This window comes from Zingiber officinale, chromosome 2B (assembly GCF_018446385.1).
Source record: "Zingiber officinale cultivar Zhangliang chromosome 2B, Zo_v1.1, whole genome shotgun sequence".
In the NCBI taxonomy this organism is placed as follows: domain Eukaryota; kingdom Viridiplantae; phylum Streptophyta; class Magnoliopsida; order Zingiberales; family Zingiberaceae; genus Zingiber; species Zingiber officinale.
In genome coordinates, this window is record NC_055989.1 from 134,887,634 (window position 1) to 134,911,432 (window position 23,799).

At 38.7% G+C, this 23,799-nt stretch overlaps 1 protein-coding gene across 2 annotated transcripts; it reads right to left on the minus strand.

Moving 5' to 3' along the window:
* Window positions 1–14,542: 14,542 nt before the first annotated feature.
* LOC122047375 (CEN-like protein 2) lies at window positions 14,543–15,876 on the minus strand. Of its 2 annotated transcripts, none has more exons than XM_042608620.1 (4): window positions 15,561–15,876; window positions 15,398–15,459; window positions 15,164–15,237; window positions 14,543–15,095 (listed from the first exon to the last, which is right to left on the minus strand). In XM_042608620.1, exons 1-4 carry the CDS (start codon window positions 15,759–15,761, stop codon window positions 14,875–14,877), a joined length of 558 nt encoding a protein of 185 aa, XP_042464554.1. In that variant the 5' UTR covers window positions 15,762–15,876; the 3' UTR covers window positions 14,543–14,874. The 2 variants fall into 2 exon arrangements, with proteins under 2 accessions (XP_042464554.1, XP_042464555.1); XM_042608621.1 differs by having other exon boundaries at window positions 15,197–15,237; window positions 15,561–15,855.
* Between the last annotated feature and the right edge of the window lie 7,923 nt (window positions 15,877–23,799).

Genomic DNA, 23,799 nt, shown 5'->3' on the forward strand with positions numbered 1-23,799 from the left:
AGGAAATATGCATAAGTATATCACGTTGTTCTAAGTTTGTGAATATACAATTAAGGTAGACCTATTGTGTTTATGAGATGTTCAATTCCTAGATCTTTAGGAACATACTTGTACGTGCAGCGGAGGCCGGCAGGAGGGGGGTGAATTGCCTGAATAAATAAAAGTATACCCTCCTCGTCTTTCAACTTAAACAAATAGCAACAATAATAAAAATAAAAAGCAGAAATAGAAGAGAGACATAATTTAACTTGGTTATAACTCAGAGGGTTGTTAATCCAAGGCGATCGGAAATCGCACTAGCAGAGCCTCCTTCACTGTAGGCGGAGAAGCTTTTTTTACACACTTAGAGCGCTCACTAGTTGCTAGGAATGAATACAGAGTTGATGATTGAATTTCTATTATAATTCCTAGCTCCAGGGGCCTTTATATAGCCTCTGGAAATTCTATCTCGGAGGTCCAAGGTGCCTCCAATAGAGGTCCACGGTGCCTCCAATGGAGTGAGCGGATAGAACTCTATCCGCAGCGTAAACGGTCATTTTGACCAGATGAAGGCGCCTTCATCAAGCCTTGAAGGCGCCTTCAAGGTGAAGGCGCCTTCAAGCCATGATGAAAGCGCCTTGAGCAGGTTTTCCAGCATACTCGCTTCTTTGCTTCAGCTTCCAAAGTTCCGTTCTTTTGGGTGATTGCGGCCAACCGGAATAGGGCTCACCCGAACCCAATTCCCGACCTTCTCCTCGAGCAGCCTTCCTCCCCAGCTTAACATCCCTCGAACGCCGCGCACATTTTTCTCCCCCACCGGTGTTCTCTTCTGCGGCTCTCTCGTCCTTCGGACGCACCGAGCCTGTCGGCTCCCTTCCCGTGTCGTTCTTCTCACTAGTTGCGTCTTCCACTCGACTTCCTGCGCTCCTAAGCTCCTACACACTCAGACACAGGGATCAAATACAAAGCAGGACCTAACCAACTTGGTTGATCACATCAAAACACCCACGGGGTCTAACAATCTCCCCCTTTTTGATGTGCATCAACCCAAGTTTAAGTTAGGGTAAAAATAGACAAACAATAATTTTAAAGAAAATTACTAAACTAACATGTTAAGCATAAATTTACAATAAATAAAATTACAACTAATTAATTTAGAGTTTAAACTCAATTTTTCAAAAAATATTTTTTTAAAAAAATTCTCTCCCTCTAAACTTGTACCTTTTCTCTCCCCCTTTGATCACAGCAAAAACGGGGTAATAGTAAGAGAATATGATATTTATTTAAAAAATATTTAGCAAAATGTTAAGTTAGAAAAATTTTTGAGCAAGATGATTTTTTTTTCAAAAACTTCTAAATAAAAATGAATTTTTAGAGTTTTCCATAAAAAAATTTTAAGTAAACTAAATTTTTTAGAATTTTGAAAAAAAAATTCTAAGTAAAATGACTTAAAAAAATATAAGTAAAAATTTTGAACATTTTCAAAGATAATATTTGAAAAAACTTTCAAAGCATTATTTAATTCTAGTTTAATGCTTTTTCAGAAAGTTGATTAAACATTGTATTTCAATATTTCAGCTTCCAGGTCGTGGCGAGGCACTAGACCTTCTTGGTTATTGGAGCAACAACCACTTTCTTAGACAAAGCTTTTATAAAGAAATTTTAACATTTAATTTTCTCGCTGAAAGCCAAAAAAAAATTTAATTTAAGACATATTTTGGAACCCAATAGAGGTTCCTCCCTACTGGATTAGTCAAATACTTAGGGGTACATAGTTCTTGGGAATTTTTCTAAGTTGACATTGATGATGTTTAACATACCAGTTTAATTTTCCATAAATTTTAAGTTTTGATTTTTGAAAAACATTTGTTTTAAAATATGCATCAATTTTCAAATTTTCAATTTTTAATTTTAAATTATCATTTTCTGATTTTAATTTATCTAAAATTCTATTTAAGTCAGCATTCTCTTTTTCTAATTTGAATAAATCTTTAGAAAGAGACTTAATAAATTGAAAGGACTGAGTCGGGGTTAGATTACGTACCTTACTTACCTGACTTGGTGATGTTCCCCCTTCACTGCAGCTTTCTTCCTATGATGTTGCTTCCCCTTCATCTATGCTCATTTCTGAGCTTGACTCTTCTTCCAGCTGATGGTTAGCTATTAACGCTAACCCCGAGAATTCATCGATGTCTGACTCGGAGGATGAGTCTGAGAACGTGGCCTTCAGGGTCTTATATCTGGAGGATTCTGGATTCTTGTACTTCACCTTTTCCTTCTCTTTCTGCTTGCTCTTCAATTTCGGACAATCATCCTTGATGTGCCCTTCTTCGTTGCAATTGTAGCAATGGACTGTCCTTCTCTTTTGATCATGTTTACTCGACTGGGATCTAAATTTGTTAGATTTAAAAAACTTATTAAATCATCTTACCATTAATGCAACTTCCGATTCGTCGATCGAGGTTTCAGAGTCAGAACCGTTTATTCTTGCCTTTAGGGCAATGTTCTGACTAGTCTTCTCTACTCCATTGGGCTCTGTAACTCGAGATTCGTGAAGTTCAAAAGTAGAAAATAAATTTTCTAAAGTACTTACCTCGAAGTCCTTAGAGATGTAGTATGCATCTACTAAGGACGCCCATTCTGGAGTTCTGGGGAAGGCGTTGAGCGCGTATCGGATCGAGTCCCGGTTCGTTACTTCTTCTCCAAGGTTGCTTATTGAGTGATTAGCTCCTTAATCCTTGCTTGGAGTTGCGCTACCTTCTCGCCTTGGTTCATCCGGATGTTCGTAAGTTGAGTCCGGAGGATATCGCTTCTTGCAAGCTTCGCTTCGGATGTACCTTCGTGAAGCAATTGTCACGCCTCGGGGGACTCCCTTGTTAGGATCCTTCATACGGAGGCTAGAGAGGGGGTGTGAATAGCCGACCCCAAATCGTCGTTTCTTTCTACAAAACGTGTTAGCGCAGCGGAAATAAAACAGTAGAAAGGAAACGGTGAAAAGATCAAACCTCAAACTCGATGGATGTAACGAGGTTCGGAGATGAACTCCTACTCCTCGGCGTGTCCGTAAGGTGGACGAAGCCTACCAATCCGTCGGTGGATGAGTCCCCGGAGAACCGGCTAATACAATATACTCCTTCTGGGTGGAGAAACCTCGCCACAATGTTTCTTGCACAAGCAAGATAGGAGTACAACAGATACAAGAAAGCAAAAGACAATATGAAACACTTGCTTGCCTTTCTTGTTGACTGGAGTGATGAAGCAGCAGCTTCACACCAGCAGCAGCTGACGAGAATCCAGTCGAGAAGCTCACGCGAAGCTTCAGCTGCGAGGAGCTCAGCAAAGCTCTGATAGCAGGTAAGAGCAGAAGCTCTAGAGCACAAGAACAGAAGTTCTAGGGAGGAAGCGGTTGCAGCAACGAAGCCCTGTAGCTTCTTTTATACCTGTGAAGAAAAACACGAAGGAATATAGCCGTTGCGTCGCAACGGCTAGTGCCCTGATCGGTCCACAGACCGATCAGGAGTGTGCCTGATCGGTCCACAGATCGATCAGCGCTTTCTCCCGAACTCTGCTAGCTACTGATCGTGCTCTGATCGGTCGTGGGGACCAATCAGGGTATGGCCTGATCGGTCTGCTGACCGATCGGGGCTTATTGAGTGCGGTTCCTCGCACTCCTCAAGATCGTCACCTGATCGGTCAGCAGATCGATCAAGATATCGCCTGATCGGTCTTGTAGACCGATCAGGCTCCATGCTGATCGGTCCCCAGACCGATCAGTAAGCTCACAGAATCGATGCGTGCCTTCTGTTTGTTATCTGATCGGTCAGCAGACCGATCAAATACACAAGCGTATCACTGGATCGGTCTGGTGACCGATCCAGAGTTTGGTTTTTGCCTAAACCAAGTCCCAAGTCTCCCAAACCAACATCCGGTCAACCTTGACCTGTTGGTACATTATGCTTAGCATCCGGTCACTCCCTTGACCTGCTAAGACTCCCTACCAAGTGTCCGGTCAATCCCTTTGACTCACTTGGACTTTCCTCTTTGTGTCAAGTATCCGGTCACTCCCTTGACCTACTTGACCTTCTCAACACCAGATGTCCGATCACCCTTGATCCATCTGGATTTTCCCTTGCCCGGCTTCACTCACCAGGACTTTCACCTAGCTTCACTCACTAGGGTTTTCTCCTGCCTGGCTTCACTCACCAGGACTTTCTCCAACTGCCTGGCTTCACTCACCAGGACTTCCACATCCGGTCCAGAGAACGAGCTACCGAGCCCTTTCTGACCACAGTCCGGAGAACAAGCTACCGAGCCCTCTCCGACTTCCATCCGGTCCAGAGAACGAGCTACCGAGCCCTCTCTGACCTAGTCCGGAGAACGAGCTACCGAGCCTTCTCCGACTTCCACTTGCCAAGTTCCCATACTTGGACTTCTTTGTGCCAAGTCTCCATACTTGGACTTTTCCCGTGCCAAGCTCCCTGCTTGGACTTTTCCGTGCCAAGTCTCCATACTTGGACTTTTCCCGTGCCAAGCTCCCTGCTTGGACTTTTCACCATGCCAAACTCCCTTCAACATACAACTCTTTTGTTCTTGTCAAACATCAAAATACAACTCGAGTCAGGGCAACTCGAGTCGGGTCAACCAGGTCAACCTTGACCTAAGGTTGCACCAACATCCCTGTCCGAATAAATTTCGGCAGCACCTCCCCTGTACGGGTGACAATCTGAAGCATTTCTACATGCACAATATACATCAGCCACAGGCGGCTGGAATATACACACAACCACGCAGTTATATGATACAGCCTACTCGGCTGATACAATAAAAACACAACCACGCAGTTATATGTAAAGCAGCCCACTCGACTGTACCAAAACCAAAACACAATGGAAAATGACAGAAAATCAAATACAAACCAAACACAAAACTATTAGCCGGCTAGGCTTACATAACCAACAATCAATACAAAATATCATATAACAACTTCAACACTCCAGAACAAATGCGGAGCACAAACTAAACACACTGACACATAAAACAAACAAAACATAAATGAAACCGATAGATCTTCTGAGGTGAAGTGGAGACCAGTAGACAAGATACTCCAAGCGACATCATAACCAACTTGGTACTTGAAAAAGATAGTGTCCACGGGTGTGATGTGCGTATATTATATACACTTTTATGCATGTTTGGACGCACATCTACTTGTATTTTATTAGCATAATGTATGTTTATTGCACCCTATTTCTTTATAATGTTATACTTCCATTATATTTTGTTTAGAGATCTGCTATTTGCTTGTTTTTATTGATATGACGCAATTTGGAGCGAAAATGGAACGAAAATGCACACGAGAACAACTTTGGAAGAAATCAAGCCAAGGTCGTGTGACCCACACGGCTGTGCTCCCCCATCAGAGGCAAATCAAGCCACAGTCGTGTGAGCCACACGGGCGTGTCAACTTCCCCGTGGCCAGGCATCACACGGTCGTGCCAAATGGCACGACCGTGTTAATGTTCCAGAGACAGAGAAGATCACGGCCGTGTGACCCACACGGCGGTGTCAACTTTCCAAAGGCGAGGAAGGCCACGGCCGTGTGAATCCACACAGCTGTGTGACTTTGGCAGAAAAGAAGAAGGTTGCGACTGTGTAAGTCACACGGCCGTGTGACTCAACTCGTGAGGAAGTCGGGTGAGGACGTGTGGATTCCACACGGTCGTGTGACGAAGAACATGGAGCCGTGCCACGCCAAAACAGAGCTGTACTGAATTCTAGACAGATTGCAGGCCGCTCGTAAAACGGCCATAACTTTGTGCTTGGTTGGAGTTTTTGGCTGTTCTTTATACTGAAATGTAGATAACTTCAAGGTCTACAATTTTCTTCAGATCCAACAGAGAGATAGCATTGTCTACCCGTGCTAAATGGCATGGTCGTGCCTCCCAACTGCGGGTTCATCTGGACCTCCGCCCAAACTACAGACCAAACTTTGAACTGCCATAACTTTCGGCTCAGTTGGAGCCAGGGCTCGATCCAAGTGTCAAATTGAAGATATTCAAGAGATACAACTTTGGTTCAGGGTGAATCATGAGAAAATCTTTTTTAATGGGTGAAAAACTCGTTTTACCTAATCCTTGTAATCCTGATTTTCCTGGGCAGTTTGGATGAGGTATAAAAGGATCAAGATCCTCATTCTTTGACTCATCTTGGGTTTGGGACTTCGCCCCTCTCCTTGGGGAAGAGTTCTCCCCTTAGGGGGAAATCCTAGAGCTTCATTCACCTCTATCCCTTGAAGATTCGTCCATCTCCAAAGCAAGGAGGCATCCCCAAGACATTGAAAATATCGGCAAGCATCTTTTCTTCCCCTTCTTCTCACATCTTGGGTTGTAACTATACTTTACTTTATGTTTTGGGGTTGTTCTTTCCTTTGCAATGGAGTAGATCTCCAGATCTAGGATGTAGGAAGTATTTGTGATTTGATGGAGATGTAAAACTATGTAGATTTGTCATATTTCTATTCAATGACTTGTTAATGTCTTGTTGATCATATTTGATGAAGTGTGTGTGTGAAGTTTACATATATATCTTTTGCATATTTTATCAAATGGTTGTGTAGAATTTTTAATCTAATAGGGGAAATGCCCTAGATCGTATGACCGAGGGGTGTCGCGACAGGGCTGCCCCGCTAACGGACGTCTAGGATATCACCTTGAAAGGAGAAGCAAATCTCCACAAGGAAGTAGGGAATCGGGCATAATCACTATTTCTATTTCTATATTATTGTGTGTTAGTGTACTTCTATGTTGTATGACCGAGGGGCGTCGTGACAGGGCTGCACCGCTAACGGACTTCATAGGAATTACTTCCATTTAGTAGCATAATATATGGAGTAGGAGATCATGTCGGCTTATCCACTGCAGGTGAGAGTCAGTAATGCATATAACTTCTTACAAGAGTATGAACATAGAGGATAGGAACTAAGCAATCTATGTAACATCGCCTAGCATTACAAGGAAATCGAAATCTTAGAATCTATCATCCTCCATCCTCTTAGCTCAACCCCTCTCAAGATCCATTCTCTCTCTTCCCTCTTGTCTTTCTCTTATTCTCTTTCCACCAATCTTACATTTGTCCATATAATTCACCGTGTGAAGTTAACTAGTGTTTAATCAACAGTCCCTATGGATTCGATATTCTTTTATTATTGATGACGAAATCGTACACTTGCGGTTCGTAACAAGCCTCGACCAGCACCTTGAATCATCGAAACTGAACAACTTCTACTCTCTTGTGCGCTGCTCCAAGACGATTCGACGACTTTCAAACGCTGCTCTGATAATCAACAAACAACTGCTAATCCTTTGTTGTCGGTAAACATTGTTGTTAATTCCAATACTTGTAATTGCATTATAGATGGATTAACATCATATCATGAATACTCCCTTACATCCTAAGATCTAGAAGATTTATTCCATAGTAAGGAAATTACAACACAAAGATATTAAGAAAAACATTCTTATAATCCAAACGGGGAATAGAGAAGAAAAATGCTTAGAAAGATGTAACTAGAGTCTTGGGATGAACTCCTTGCTTGGATGGTGAATGGATTAATGAAATCTGCTTTGAATTATGGATGGATTGTGTAAAGCTCCTCGGAAATGGACCTTGAGGGTAGCCTTGAAGGGAAACCCTTCCTCCTCTTCAAAAGTGGATCTTACTCCCTGTTATAATAGGGCACACGACTCCTATTTCATGCCATATGCCCGTGCCTATGGGGCACAACTGTGGCATAATATGTGTTGGAAATAGGGCATGACCGTGGCATAAAAGCCACTCGTGAAAAGACATAGCCTTGGCATAGGAGTTTGTGTAATGAAGGCACGACCATGGCATGAAAGTTACTGCTCTCTGCTTCTTTGGAAGGTGTAAGGCACGATCAAGGCATGTCGTGGCATAATTCCTGCTATAGGAGAGGCACGACTGTGCCTCTTAGCTTGGGCATGGTCGGACCATGGAATCTACTACAAGAATGGAGACACAACTCAGGGAGACACGATTGTGCTTGTGAGGCACGACTGTGTGTTGCTTTTTCTCTAAGCTCACTCCAATGTCTGATTTACTCTGCTTCTGTTCTAAAAATGCATCCTATTAATCAAAATATAAAAAAAGTAGATCTTCGAACCAAAAGAGTAAAAGTATGATATAATTATGAAATAGGATGCGATAAGTATAAATCATGCTCATGAAATACAAGTAGATGTGCGATAAATAATACCTAAGAAAATGCATAATTTACGCACATTACTAGTCATCTAGTCAATCTTGACATGACTTCTTCTTGACTGCTAAGCACATGGTTAATCAAGTCACCATAGGCTTGCTTGGACTTCTTACTTACTCACTTTCAAACATCTGATATGTTTGAATCAACTCTTGTACAATCTTAACTAGACACAGGTATATTATCAAATATCAAAATTTTAGAGGCTGATTACACCCACACTTATTACCACTAAATGAAAACACTAACATTTTTTCCCCCATAATAAAGGCACCTATTACAACAAAATGAAGGCACGCAAGTAACTAAATAAAGGCACTCGCCTTTTGTTCATTTGCCAAAGTAAAGCCATTTGTCCAAAATGACAACTCCGACTATAACTATAAGAAGGAACCTGCTATAGCTATATCGAAGCAATATTTGCTTCTCTCTCTTTCTGTTTTTAACCAAAATGAATGTGCATGCTTCAACTAAACAAAGAGCTCCTACAACTATATCAAACACTTGTTACGTCTCCTCTCAGTGATGTTGTGATTAAGATATGGAGTATTACTATATAAGGTCTTGGAGTTGAAATTCGGTATGTCTGAGCATCCCCTCCCTTATACATTGGCCACTTGCACTAATGATTAGTAGTCATTTATGTTTTACCTCTTCCATGTTAGTCAATAGAAAGATTGACAGGGCCACTGGAGGCGAACGAATTGTGCCTTACATGAAGAATCTAAGTTGTCTTTTAACACATGAAGACACTTGTTATAACTAAACTATAGCACTTGAAGGACAAAAGGATGCTAAAAATCTAAGGCTCTAACATTCGCCGCCAGGATTGCATTTGGCTATTACAACTTAGTTTTCTTTACTTGCAGTCCTCGATTGGGCTAGTACAGTGAAGTTCATTAGGATTGTGACATTGGATTGGAGAGTGATTATTCTGCTGATATTGAAGAGAAGGAAGATTTGTAGAGAGAATTGGAAGAGAAATCGAGAAAAACAAAATTTGTTGTTCTCTAGGTTTTATTAAAAAAAAATTATTCAATTATAGAGGATAATTTCTCAAACAACTAAATAAACACTTATATAAATAAACCCTTACTTATATTTGGCAAAACTACCAAAAAATACCCTAAATATAAAATTTTAAAATTTTAAATTTTAAAAAAAAAAGTAAAATAGATGTTTGGAGCCTCTGAAAAGACCCTAAATGATATTTTTAGGATCCAAAATTTGACGATTACAGTTCCATCCTATTATAAATTTAGGTCTCCGAACCAACTTCTCTTCAAGCCAAACAATATCTCGTTCTGATGTCCAAATCAAAAATTATGACCCTTTAAAATTTATGAAATCTTCTATTTTAAAGGAAATCTTCTTAGATCGATCTTGCATTAGATTGATATCAAGACCTATAAGTTTTCCCATGATATGTGATCTTTCATTGTCATTTATGTGGGAATAGTTGGATTAGATAACATGATGGGGGAGGGCTGAAAACAAAAAAAAATCTAACTAATCTTTTAAAAAAAATCCAAGGCTAAGATAAAACTTAGTGCAAATAACTTTTTAAAGTTAGAAAACAGAATACAATGAAAATAAACTAAATATCAACGCTAACAAGAGATTTGATATGATTCAAATAACCTTGTCATACTCCATGGTTTATTGACTCGTTAGACGAGCCATTCGTCAAAATTCCACTATAAAATCTCTCTTCCAAGAGATAGAGAAACCTCCTAGAGAAATCTTCTCTTACCATAAGCTGATTACTAAGAAGAGTTACCAAAATGGCTTGTAGAATAAGCATTTGCTTGATTCATATAACCTTTGAAAGTCATCTAACTTGCTCTTTTGTGGCACAAGTATCACAAACTTTTATATCCACCACTATTGAGCAAATGTACATTTAAGGCTTAAATAAATAAGGCTCCTATGATGCCATTTCAAACACCTCTAATTGACTCCAATCCTTTCCAAACAAATAGAATTCAAAATCTAGTCATTCTATAGTCAATGGTCAATCCGCTAGTCAAATGAACAAGCTTCCAATAAGCTACCCTAATCTCAATTTAGTTAATTTGAGTTTAAATAAAAATATTTTGTTCTTTAAGGAAAGTGCTTTTAATCGATTGCTCAATCGACTTAGCCCTTCAATCAATTAAGGTAACTTTTAATCAACTAAATCTTCTCTACGATTTGGCTTCACTTGGCTTATGGTCTCGTAAGCCTATACAAAATTCCAAGATCAATTATGATAAGGAACCACCAACCTTAATCAAAGGCTTCTACAAGTCAATCGATCATCACATGTTTCCATAATGTGAACCTCAAGATTATAGTCTCTCATAATCTCTCACAACTTGTCTTTTTTTGTCTGAAAGTCTTGATTTCATGTCATTATTTGCCTATCTAAAGGCTCCACCTTTAGGTCTTCAAATGCTTTTGTGCTTTTTTCCACGAGCCCATCTCATTCGTAGCCTCAAAGACACCACACTGACACTACTTCAACTTGACCATGACAAGTCATCCATCAATACAACTCAAGCCCATCGAGACATAAACCTTCTAACTTTGGCAATCTATCAAACTCCTGGTCAACTTTAACTTTGTAAACAACTTGCCAAGAACTCTTGATCTTATCCAACAATTGCCAAGCTTTTATTTGTCCTCAACTTTTTTTGGATTTTCCCGTCAACTATTAAGAATTTAGTCAACCCCTTATATTACTATAATGTAGTCTGAATTGTCTCTTAGGGAGTGTTTGGTTGATGGATTTGAGAATGAGAAAATGAAATGATAGTAAAAAATAGTGTTTGGATTGTGAGGTTGGGAATAATAATTTGGAAATGATTTCTAGATTTATGAGAATCAACAAAACCCATATAACTAGGTGGGTTTCATTTCTATTCTCATTCCTATTCCACCTTACTATCGAACTCATATCCATAATCATTCTCATCATTTAACCAAACGTCATCTTAGTATAGAATGCTATAAGCTATGTATTTATTTCACCAACTTTTACAAAACTAAATCTTTAGCTAGCCTTTTGTTTGGAGAACTGTATAACTTAGATGAGATGACTTGCTGCCATTAGATGTTGGTTGTAGATAATTAGATGTTTTGTAAAATTTTGTTATATATATATTCTCATTCATAGTAGATGCTTAATTAGTTTTATATCACCTTCATCATTTTATATTTTAGAAAATCAACCACCATGCAAGGAGGTTGTCTTTAGTTAGATATGAAAAAAAAAAAAATTTCTCCTATATCTTTGTTATTAAACAAATTAGGTCATACTTTCCTCTCAAAAGTTTTATTTAAAAATCATATAATTGACTTTACAAAGTTAACTTCTTTCTATTTTTTTAGAGAAAATATGGCTTTTACATATTTCAAAGTTATTTTTATAAATCACCTAAATTTTAGTATAAATTTTTTATTATCATGCTAATTTGACTGCACCATTAGCATGAGACACATGCTAACTATTGTTTTTCATCGATACTAGAAGTAAAATATTATTTTCAACTCAATTTAGTGTAACTTACTTATTTTATCAAATAATTTTTTTAATCATTTATAGAAAGAATTATGAAAATAAAAGAAGTCCAAGAGACGCACTCACTTTATTGAATTACCTCCAAAGTGCCACCATTTAGCTTTTATTATCAACCATTAAACTGTGGACTCCACGTGCTAAACGTAGTGAAAGTTGATATTTCTGTCTGAGATCGTCAACGAATGGAGCTATTTTCTTAGTTGATGAAGTCTTCATACATCGAAAGGAGGACCCGCCACTAATAGGAGTCGACGCCACCTGAGAGAAAGAAGGAATGAAAAGAGAAGAGAAGAGAAGAGGATTAGAATGGGAGGTCAGAGATTGTACCGATTTAGTTATTTCGATGCTCAAGTAAGATCTTTGATGGGGTGAAGAGGAGATGAACAGTAGTTAGTTGAAAGGGAAGTGCTTGGAGAAGGATTTGATACGCATACCTCTGCCAACAAGAGTGAGCTTGTTTTTATACATTCCCTCTGGGTGAGAAATGGTGTCCACGTGCTCCGTGTCCTGATCGATGGGATGCTACATGCATATGGGTATGGGGATGTCCCATTGCCACGTTCTGGTGGGTCATGCCATACCACGTCCCATTGATTGTGTTAAGGGTCTGCCACATGGACTCTTATCTTCGCATTAACATCTTCTCGAGTTTAATTGAAGAAGATGTGAATCTACCTGACTAACTATTTATGCTGGATTTATTGACAGACTCCGTCTATCTGAGATAGAGACAATAAGCTCATGCACATCTGAAATTAAGGTTGCATATGTAGATAGAAACGACTAGAAAAAGTATCAAGCCAAGGCAAGTGCAAGCACAGATGATGATTTAATAGTGCCTGCATCCACTATCTAACTGAAGTCCTTCATTAGCATTGACGTGTACTTTTGGAGTAGTGGGATCATTGAAGTTTAGAGTGTTATTATATGAAGTTTAAGGTCGAAACTCAGTGCGCCTGAGTGTGTCTTTCTCTGTCTTAACCATTTATATTAATAATCATTTATGATTATTAAATTAATAAAAATATTAAGGGGAAGGAATCATCTTTGTCACATAATTAGTATTGACGTACTTTAAGTGGCTCATATTTTCTCAGTTGCAAAATATTCATTTCTGCAATTTAACTGCATATATAACAATTAATATTAATTTGCTCAACATATTTCCACTTTCCAGTTTGTGGAAGGGTACTGGAAGCCAGACTACCACTGCCAGCTGGGCGATGCCTTTACAGGATCCTCTCAGATTTAGAAAACCGGAAAAGCATCTTTCAACAAAGGTGATGCATGCCACCCTCTGGATAAAATATCATCAATGGATCTGCGAAACACTTTTATATGGTGGATCAATGGCAGAGACCGTAACTGGCCTGGTCGAAAATCTAAGGTGAAAATCATCGATATATAATTTATCCATATATCAACTCGAACCTTGGATGGCTTTGCTCTGACAAATGAAAATGGTGATGCATAGATAAGGATGGCATCGATCGGCGAAGCAATTCCAAGCACCACGAGGAAGCCATTATTTCTTGGGCTAAGAAGGATGGTATCAGCGCCAACTATAAGCATCAAGGCATGCAACATAATTCCAGTTCATTATTCTCAAACAAAGATCATAGAGGTTCAGTTTACAGGTGATCCACTGGCCCAAAGGTAAACGAATAAACCGATGGGCCTAACCTCTTGTCCTTCCCAATCTCTTGCTCAGCATCGCGGGGCTTGTCGACGAGACAATGGAACATGAGGATCCTGACAAGTAATAAAATATATAGATATATCGATGGCTCAGCTGACAAAACTTTTTTACGAGACTACATTATAATTGTAGTATGGCATTTGGCTCGCACCTTGGACGTAGGTAACCATTTCTGATATCGGAGCACTCCCATATGCTTGGCTGGATTCCCGCCAATAGGTGGTCCAAGTGATGGTGTGACAGTTTCTAATGTTAAAGCTTCAAGTACAAATTAAATCTTTTTTGTTGCATGGACTTCTTGCGAGGACGCGATCCCTTTCTTGAGGGATGGTTTTTGTTCTGCATGCATGGTTTAGCTAGAATTAATCATTAATTAATATAATTATCACCTCTGGTGTTATGTCTAATTAAGTCGTGGATAGTTTCGACTTATATGAAATAAGTCAATTGCTACACGAGCAGTACGTTGGCCAAAATATGCTGGGAAATTAAATTAATAATTGTAGGCGATCGAGCAGACCATCTTCGTGCGGCCGGTTTCTTGATGGTAATGCCTTCCATTATTGATTGGGATATTGGGTGATCTAGGGGATCGACTAAGATGCGGGCGAAATGCTAGGCCAACTCCTACTCGGCACCACACATGATAGCAAAAGTTCATTCATTCGTCCCTAGTATATATATCTTCGTGAATAATTTTTAGGTCAATAGATAAATCTCATATGAGTACTATTAACTTTGGACATTGAATTGAATAAACTTAAGAACTACTAGTCAAGGTTTGATCCACCACATGTTGCAAAAGGCGGGTCCCGCCGCCCAGCGGCCCAAGGTTTGATCCACCACAGCACGTACGACACATGGTCCAACATGTACAGTCCACCTGTGAGTGGTGGAGTGGCTGGATGTGGCCAAAATTTGGCAGCCAAAGAAAGATGGACCGGTGAGTTGACATGCACGACAGCCAAGGCGGCGCATGCAAATATTGCCGCAAACTAACCATTCAGTAGTTCCATGACCATGACCGTGAACATGCTCCAATCAAATTTAAAGGGAAAGAAAAACGTTGGCAAAGCGATCGAGACATCCCAAGTGGGCGTCTACGCTTTGCCTGCCCTTGTCGACACGTAAGGCGACCAGGCGAACCCTCCAATAGACCCACACGCAAACACTCGACACATTACATGCTGCTCGATCTCACTCCAATTCCAACACCACATCTATAAAGCAATAGCTTCACTTATTTGGCAGACAAAGACACCTGACTTTGCTAGTAAATCTAATGCCCAATGACACGGACGCACAGCTCCCACACTACACTGCGCTGCCGCTCGCGTGCGCGCGCGCACCCCGTCAGCGCCGCCTCGCTGCCGTCTCCCGCTGCCCGTTGAAGTAGACGGCCGCCACCGGGAGCCCCAGGTCGTTGTCCTCCGCGAACCGCCGCGTGCTGAAACGGTCTCTCGTCGCCGGCGCCGCCGCCACCGACTGCCGCCGCTTCTGCTGGAAGAGCACGAAGATGAATCGGTGGATTCCGATGCTCGGACGAGGGCTCTCGTAGCTCAGCACCTCCTTCCCTGCCACATTAATTCGTTAAACGACAACAGAGACATCATCATCGAAAATAATCTCTATCGAAAAATACGAGTGACGCAGAGTGGAGCGGGCATTGTCCCACCAAAAGAAGCATCGGTCGTGCCAGGAATGTCAGTCACGATCCTGCATTACATTCCGTCCAGAATTCATGAAACAAAGGCAAATGGTCAGTCACTATAAAAGCCACATCACTGTCTCCAAGATTGTGTTCATATCTTTCCGAGATTCACTTGCATCCAATCACTAATGCGCTGATCAATTATAAATCACACTCATTAATTACCAGTGGACATGCTCCCTCAGGTACGGATCACTCGGCCCCGGCACATCTGGGTCTGTCATAACCTGTCATATAAATGCCACGGCCATTAATTAGCCAATCGTTTGCGACGAAAAAGAGATGGATGGATTGAGATGGGAGCGACTGGTCAGATGAGGGTCAATACCAGCGTGAAGAAGGATCTCATGTCACCTCCTTGGACCTCCACCCTGGGCTTGCTCACCACTGCAGAGGGGTACAACTCATGGCCATTGCAAACCAGCTTGTTGCAGTTGTAGGTCACAATCATCTTCATAATCGGGTTGAATGTGTCGATCACTTCCCCGATCACCCGACCTACCACCAGCGGGTCTGATAGCCTTGCCATTACTTTCTGCTCTGAAAAAGGTGAAAGGCAGAGGTGCTACTAAGTAGTTTGTGTTGGGCAAGGGAGAGGTGCAGCTCGAGCCTCTATTTATAGGTCTCAAGGGAGGGGAGTACATAATTCACAGTTGGTAGGGACACAGCTCTCATCCTCCTCGGGGGGTTAATTTCGGGTGACGACTGCTCAAATTTCATATTCTGAGCCCAATTGGCAGCTCTGTAGGCAACAAGGATGGTAAACAAGTTGATGATATATATATATATAATCTAATTTAATTTTCTCTCTTCAAACTTAATTCTATACCTGAGGAAAAATTATCAACTGCTGCAAGGAAGGTAAAACTCTCTTCTTCTCTCTACCATACACGAGAACTTGACCTCAGATTCTGAAGAAAACTTAACTTAGGAAGAGTGATTAAGGCAACAGTGTGTGGTTCGTGTTCTCATATTATGAAGTGAACAAATAGTGTAAACTAGAAAGTAGAGAGAATGCAGGTGGCTTCTAGAATTAATGTAAGGTATCCAAGTGTCACAAGGAAATGTGCATGGCATCCAACATTATGCTTCTTTAACACAAAATTTCCTATCTTTTGAAATTTTCAACGTCCTTAACAAAGTTAAAGAGAACATTTCGTATACATAGTGGAAATGATAAACATATAATTAAGATGCCACTAACATGTATTATGATATGTTCTTTTCACCATTTTATTTTATTTTATTTTTAAAAAAGGTTAAGATAGAAGAGCATCTTATCGAACTTTATTTTATGATTGGTTTTGTCCTGACCTTGCCAAAAAGGAGTAAGTGGTCGTTCAGTTAACAATCCAGTTCATTTGTTTTTTTCTTTTAAAATGTGCAGGGGAGAATGAAATCGTGAGTTCTTGACGTCCTTTATCATTTAAAGCAAAGAGGTGGAGAGAAGAGTGAGATTGGTGGGGATGGGGGCCTGAATTAACAAGCTCGAATTTCATCCATGGGAGGAACTTGCCATATCTGGTTATATTCTCCGGATGAACTGCAAGGAATAAAGAAGGGCGGAGAAAGAATGCAGTCTTTGCAGCAAAGTAGTAGTAGTGGCTTAGTGTCATCTCAGTTAAAGAGATCCCATGGTTCTTGAACAAGTAAAAGAAGGCATAAAGTTTCCACAACTAACTGCGAACATAGAATAAGCTCATCTTTGTGGAAGTACACCTAATAAATAAGGCTGCGCAGGAATGAGATTGGTTTGAAGGTGTTGTATAGTTACATTTATTTCAAACTATGGAAGCAAATGCAGTGGTGGTGTGATATGACAATGTGGTCACTAAGATTATTCTCCTACTCACTTTTTTCTTAATTCCATCTCCGAAGTTGACTTTTTTTGTTTTGTTTGCTTGGGCGACCAACTATCTACCGGATTTGATTGCTAATTAATTCATGTCATATTGCTTGTAGTTCTCTCTAGTATATTTTGCAAAGAGGGTTTAATTATGATATCTTAGTGAGTTGGAACATGTTTTTTTGGAATTATTGGGCTTAGCTATTTTTTAGAATTTTTTTTCTTAGTGTAGAAATGTAGGATTTAGCTAAATATTGGGTTGAATTTGAGTTGAGCTCAAATTTATGTTAGATTGAGAGAGATAGATTGACCTAAGATTAAACAATGGTCAAAATGTTTCACTTTAAACAGGAATCCAATTTAAGGTTTTGTTAGTTTAGCTAGGAATGCCCTACCTATCATTTCTTTTCCTTTGTATTTCATTTTTCATTATCTTCATTCATTCCTAACGGTTTGTTTTGGAGGAGGTGAGGGAAGAGTAAGTAAAGGAAAGGTAATATTTACCCTTGTTTGGGAAGAAGGTGAGGGGAGGGAGCGAGGGAAAACTTTTAGTCTCCTTTATCCCTCAAATGAACTATTTCCTTACACCCCAAATCAAGATATAAGGAAGTTATCCTCCCTTCCCCTTCCTTTTCTTCCCTTCCCTTTTCATTAATGAATCTCTCCTTACCCCATCCAAACAGAAGGTAAGGGAGTCACGACCTACTTTTTCTCCCTATTTCCACTCTCATGTCTGACATCGTTTGTGAATTTAGTAGACAAGCAAAGGCTAAGTTGCTCATTTCCCCTTAGTTGACACAAAAGGAATAGCAAAGAAAACAGGACCCATTTTGTCACCAACAACAAACCATTTCTCCTTATGTGTTATCTTAGCATCAAGAAGAAGGAAGGTCCTTTTTCTCTTATTCAGTAGAAGGTTGGAAACTCTCTTTTCGTTGCCTTTTCCATCATCAGTAGCACAATGTTGTTTACATCATCCCGCCCTCCTCGGTTAAAAATAAGTTATGCTTTACTCCTTTTATCGATCAACGACAACCTTTTTTTTTATTTGGGCAATATGCAGAATTTTCTTATGATTATTTTGCATAACAACCCTCCTTGATTTGGACAACAATTACAAAGATCATTCAATAATTGTGTTCTTTGAGTTGGAGGTCCAAACCTTTTTTAGTGAGTGTAAGATGCAATTCTTTGATCGAAATCTTGTGAATGCTAGCTAGTGAACATGGAAAACTAATTATTTTTTACCCCTTGCTGCAACTTATTTGATAGGTGCCTATTGTGATATTATAGTATTTTGATGTTGATTTATCTTTAGGTCTAAGATTAGCACCTATGCATGTCGATCAAGTTTTAGAGGGACTAGGGATATGTTGCTTATTCTTCATTTCCATTACAATGTAAATTTTTTTAGTGTATTTGGTTGTAAGATATAAATTTTAAGCACCAAAAATCACTTAGAACATTTTTGAACTAAGATAGATGAAAGAAGACGAACCAGTCATGACCGGTCCCAAGCCCATATAAAGAAGGAAGATTACTTTAGGTTGTCAACTAACTTTAAAACTATGATAAATGTTCAATGAATGGATCTATTAAATTATTGTGCTAATTTTATGTTGTTCCCCGGAAGGAATGCATTGTAGGGTCCTATTATAACATCTCAGTAAAGACCACTATATCTTTAAAACTCGGGTGTAGTGCTAAATATGTATGAGTTAGCATTGTAAGGTATGATTATAATGTATCATCATGGACTGTTACATCTCCATGAGAATTTAGATGTAGTGTTAAATAGGTAAGAGTTCTCACGCAATAGATTGGAAAACAATAAATATGATAGGAAACTAATAGTCTAAAATTTAGAACATGGAACATAGGAACCATTACTAGTAAATCAATGGAGGTAGTAGATTGTATGATTAGGAGAAGAATTAGTGTGTTATATACAAGAGAGAAAATGGGTTGACGAGAAGGCAAAGATGATAGAGAACTCAGATTTTAAGTTATGGTACACAAGAACGAGTAAAGCAAGAAATGAAGTGAATATTATTGTAGATAGTTTGTTAAAGGATGAATTATAAGAGTAGTTAGAATAGATGATAGAATTATAGTCCTTAAGATAATAGTAGCGAAAGAAACTATGAACATAATTAGCGTATATGTACCACAAGTAGGATTAGATGAAGCTATCAAATCAAGATTTTGGGACGACTTATATGAAGTATTACAAAATATTCTACTAAATGAAATGATTTTAATAGAAGGTAATCTAAATGAGCATGTCAAAGTGAAAAATGAGGAATATGAGAGGGTACATGGGGGTTATGGTTTCGAATGAGAAATGAAGAAGGAACAACTATATTAGACTTTGCGATATCATATGACCTTATATTAGCTAATATTTTTTTAAGAAAAAAGAAGAACACTTAATCACATTCAAAAAGTGAGAATAATAAATCACAAATTTAGTTTCTTATGGTTAGGAAGAATGATAGAAAGATTTGTAAAGATTACAAGGTCATCCCTAGAGAAAGATTAAGTACCCAACATAGGTTAGTAGTGTTGGATATATGCCTCAAGTATAATATCAATAGAAAGAAAATATATACGACTCCTAGAATTAAATAGTCAAAGTTAAAGGATAGGAAACAAAATATATTTAAGGAGAAGATAGAAGTATAAGTATTAGATGAAACATATGGTGACTCTAATACGATATGAGATAATATAGTATCAAAGTTGAAAATATTAACTAAAAGTATACTCGATGAGTCAAAGGGGCATGCACCACTAAATAAGGAATTTTGGTGTTGGAATGAAAAAGTACAAGAGAAAGTGAAGGAAAAATGAACAGTTTATAAAAAATTATATATTTGTAAGAATAAGGAAAACTTAAAAAAATATACAATAGCCAAGAAAGAGACTAAGAAAATAGTGAATGAAACAAAGAATGAAATTTTTGAATGATTATATTAAAAATTAGATCAAAAGAAAGGGAAAAAATATTTATAGAATAGCTAAAGTGAGAGAAAGAAAGACAAGAGATCTTATCCAAATAAAATATATTAAAGATAAATATAATAGGGTACTAGTAAATGATAGAGAAATAAAAGAGCGGTGAAAGATGTATTTTAATAATTTTTTAATAAAGGTTTAGGTGATCAACTTAACTTAGGTAATTTAAGTACATTAAATGTGTATAGAAATTTAAATTTTTATCGTAGAATTTAAACTTCAGAAGTATAATAAACTTTAAATGGAATGCCTAATGGAAAAATTGTTGGACCAGATAATATTCCGATAGAGGTATGAAAGTGCCTAGGGAAATAAAGTATTGAATGACTTATAAAATTATTTAATATGATATTGAAAATAAAAAAAATATTTGATCAATGGAGGATAAGTACTCTAGTTCCCTTATATAAGAATAAGGGAGGCATACAAAATTGTGCAAACCATAGAAATATTAAACTAATGAGTCATACTATGAAACTTTGAGAAAATATAATAGAAAAAAGATTAAGAAAAGAGACCATGGTGACCAAAAATCAATTTATGTTCATGCCTGGATGGTCGACAATAAAATCTATACATATTCTTAGATAACTAATTAAAAAATATCGGGAATAAAAATAAGATCTACACATGGTATTCATTGATTTAGAAAAAGTTTATGATAGAGTCCCAAGAGAAATTATATAGAGAATTCTAGAAAAAAGAGGTATTAGCGTAATATATATTAAACTAATTAAGGATATGCTCGAGAATTTAATGACAGAGTAAAAATTTCAGGCGGAGTAACTGAAACATTTTTAATAAAGATAGGGTTATATCAAGGATCATCTCTAGGTCCTTATCTTTTTACACTAATTATGAACGAACCCGACACATATTCAAGACGTAGTACCATGGTGTATGTTGTTTATATATGATATTATTTTGGTAGATGAAACACTTTAAGGAATAAACGCTAAACTGGAATCTTGGTTGAAACACTAGAAGGGAAATGTTTTAGATTTAGTAGAATAAAGATAGAATATATGGAATTTAAGTTTAGCAATATTTGACGTAATGAGACAATTGTTAAGATAGGAGATGATGAGTTGCTCAGAACCTAGAGCTTTAAATATTAAGATCATTTTTGTAAAATGATGGAGGGATTGAGAGAGATGTCTTACATATAATACAAGTAGCATGACTAAAATGGAGGAGAGCGTCAAGTATTTTCTGTGATCATAAAGTACCTCTAAAACTTAAAGGAAAGTTCTATAAAATCGCAGTTAGACCTGCTATGTTATATGTAGTTGAATGTTGGGCTATGTCTCAAGAAGATGAGTAGAAGATGAGAATTATAGAGATAAGGATGTTAAGGTGGATGTGTGGACATACGAGGATGTACAAAATAAGAAATGAGAGCATTAGAGAGAAAGTTATAATTGCATCTATTGAGGAAAAAGTCTGAGAGACACGTTTAAAATAGTACATGTATGTACTTATATGACCTATAAATACTCCAGTTAGACAATGTAAAACTATGACAAACACATATATCAAATGAGAAAGAGGAAGACCAAAAAAGACTTGATTAGTAATAATAAAATAAGATAATATTTATTTAAATATAGATGATGATATAGTAGAAGACATAACTCAATCACGTAAAAGGATCCATATAGTCGACCCTACCTAGTGGGCTAAGGCTTGATTGTTGTTGTAAAATATGATGCCTAAATATAACCTTAAGGAAATTTTCAGGAATTTTTAGAAATTTTTTGAGAATTTTTCGGAGCTCGTATGACGAGTTTAAGGGGATCAAGTATTGGGCCATGGGAAAGCCTGTTTAAACTACCCATTTAAACGAGGAAAAGTTTTATTTTTATTTTTCCTTTTTCTTTTCTTTTCCTTACCGTGCCTAAATTCCCATTGCCAATTTCTTCTTCTCTTCTTCCCCTAAGCACCTGACGCCTCCTCGCGCAACGCCAACCTTTTCTTCTTCCCGAGCCTCCTCATCTTCCCAAACCGACAGTGTTTCCTCTTCTCTCTCGCTGATTAAGCCGTCGGCCAAGGAAGTCTTGTTCCCTTCCTCTCGCGCACGAAGCCACCCCATCTCCCTCGATCATCGAAGCTTATATCTTGTCGCCACCTGATCGGCTACACAGGTTGCTTCAGCATCGACGATCGGAGCATGTCTCGAAGGCTAGCCAGCAACTCAGTGGGCGCAGGCTGTCCCGAGAGCCATGAAGCTCCCTCACATCTCTGCCCTAGATCTGATCCCTGTGCGTCGCCGCCCCTGTCGACGCCATGCCCTAGCTTGGATCCACTACCCTCTTCCGATCGCATCACCTCCATGCAGTGCTATTCCTCGTTGTGCCATCTATCGCTAGTTTGTTCTTCACATATATCAACAACCGCTTTCTATTGGGTCTCCGACAGAGGAAAAGCTGTCGGCACAAGCTTAGGGTAAGATATGTTAGTTTTTGATGGTGGAGATTTTGATTCAATTTTAGATAAGAGTGTATGTGCTAACTGTTTCTGGTTTCCAGCAGCAGCTCCAGCTTTGTTTCAGCAGCAACCTTATGTTAGCATTTGGTTTCTTCACTGAGCAGCTGCAGTTCTGAATTGAGGTAAGAATCGTATAGAAGTGGATTAATACTAAAGTTAGATCCATTGTTTTGGTTGTTGTATGAGATCGATTCCAGTTCTGAAAAATTGAAGTGTTAATTGTGAGTAAAGGATTGGTTCTTTGCTAGATATTGAGGTTAGATGTCGATTTTAACTAGGGTTTAGGTTGGATCCAATTTGGGTTAGCTAATTTGGTTAGATTGTTTAGGACAATCCAAATTGAGGTTCCTAATGAAATTATTATTTAGTTTAGCTAGTTACATGAAATTAGCTAAAATTATATGTTCGATGTTGCAGGGCTTTTATTCGAGATGGGAGTATTGTCGTGGGATCTATTTCGGATACGATCTCTATTTTATAGGAGGGTACCTTGACTTGTCTTTTAGATATTGTCATTTGATATGCATAGTGAGTTTTAATGAGTAGTAATAATTATGTTATATCTGCATCGGTATGTCATTGCTTGATTCTTTTAGCATGCTTATGTATTACTAGTTTTGCATTCATTACCCTCTTGATTATTTATGCTCATAGAGGTAGTGACATACCATGCCTTGTGATATACCGGACTAGACATTTACTATATCTGATATGTGTACCTAGATCTTCTTATTTGAGCCATTTATTTTGGTACATGTTCTATGGAGGTAGATATGGTCAGGATTTTCATGCTTAGTGTCATGCACCATCTCGCGTGATTGCATGATGAGCGATTGTCGGCTCCATTATTGTTGAGCACATCGCTAGTTATATGGATCTGCACACACAACCACTCATGGGTTAGTGGTTTTTATTCAGGGAGGGTGTGTTGCTGCAGGTTGCTCTGTTAGTGCTCCACTGGTCTACTCATGGGTAGCGTGACGCAGCGTGGTAGCAGGACAGGGATCCCTCCTCAGGATTGTGTCAGGGAGATGAGAGCCTTGAGCTCCCCACTTATGATTTGGAGTAGGAGGATATGTGTACTCTGACAACATCCTGCCCACTCGGTCACTCATCAGGAGCAGTGATGACAGAGTGTACAGTTGTCACAGCCATACCCACTCGGTCTCACCATCGTGTGTGAGATGGCTGACTGACGTCAAGGGTGACTAGGACA

Excerpts from the sequence above, each read along its gene's own strand:
- LOC122047375 (XM_042608620.1), bottom strand. The coding sequence starts at position 15,761 with ATGGCAAGGCTATCAGACCCGCTGGTGGTAGGTCGGGTGATCGGGGAA. Across the intron at positions 15,460-15,560 it reads TGAGATCCTTCTTCACGCTG|GTTATGACAGACCCAGATGT; the intron begins GTATTGACCCTC and ends TTTATATGACAG. Across the intron at positions 15,096-15,163 it reads CGCTCCACTCTGCGTCACTC|GGAAGGAGGTGCTGAGCTAC; the intron begins GTATTTTTCGAT and ends TTAATGTGGCAG.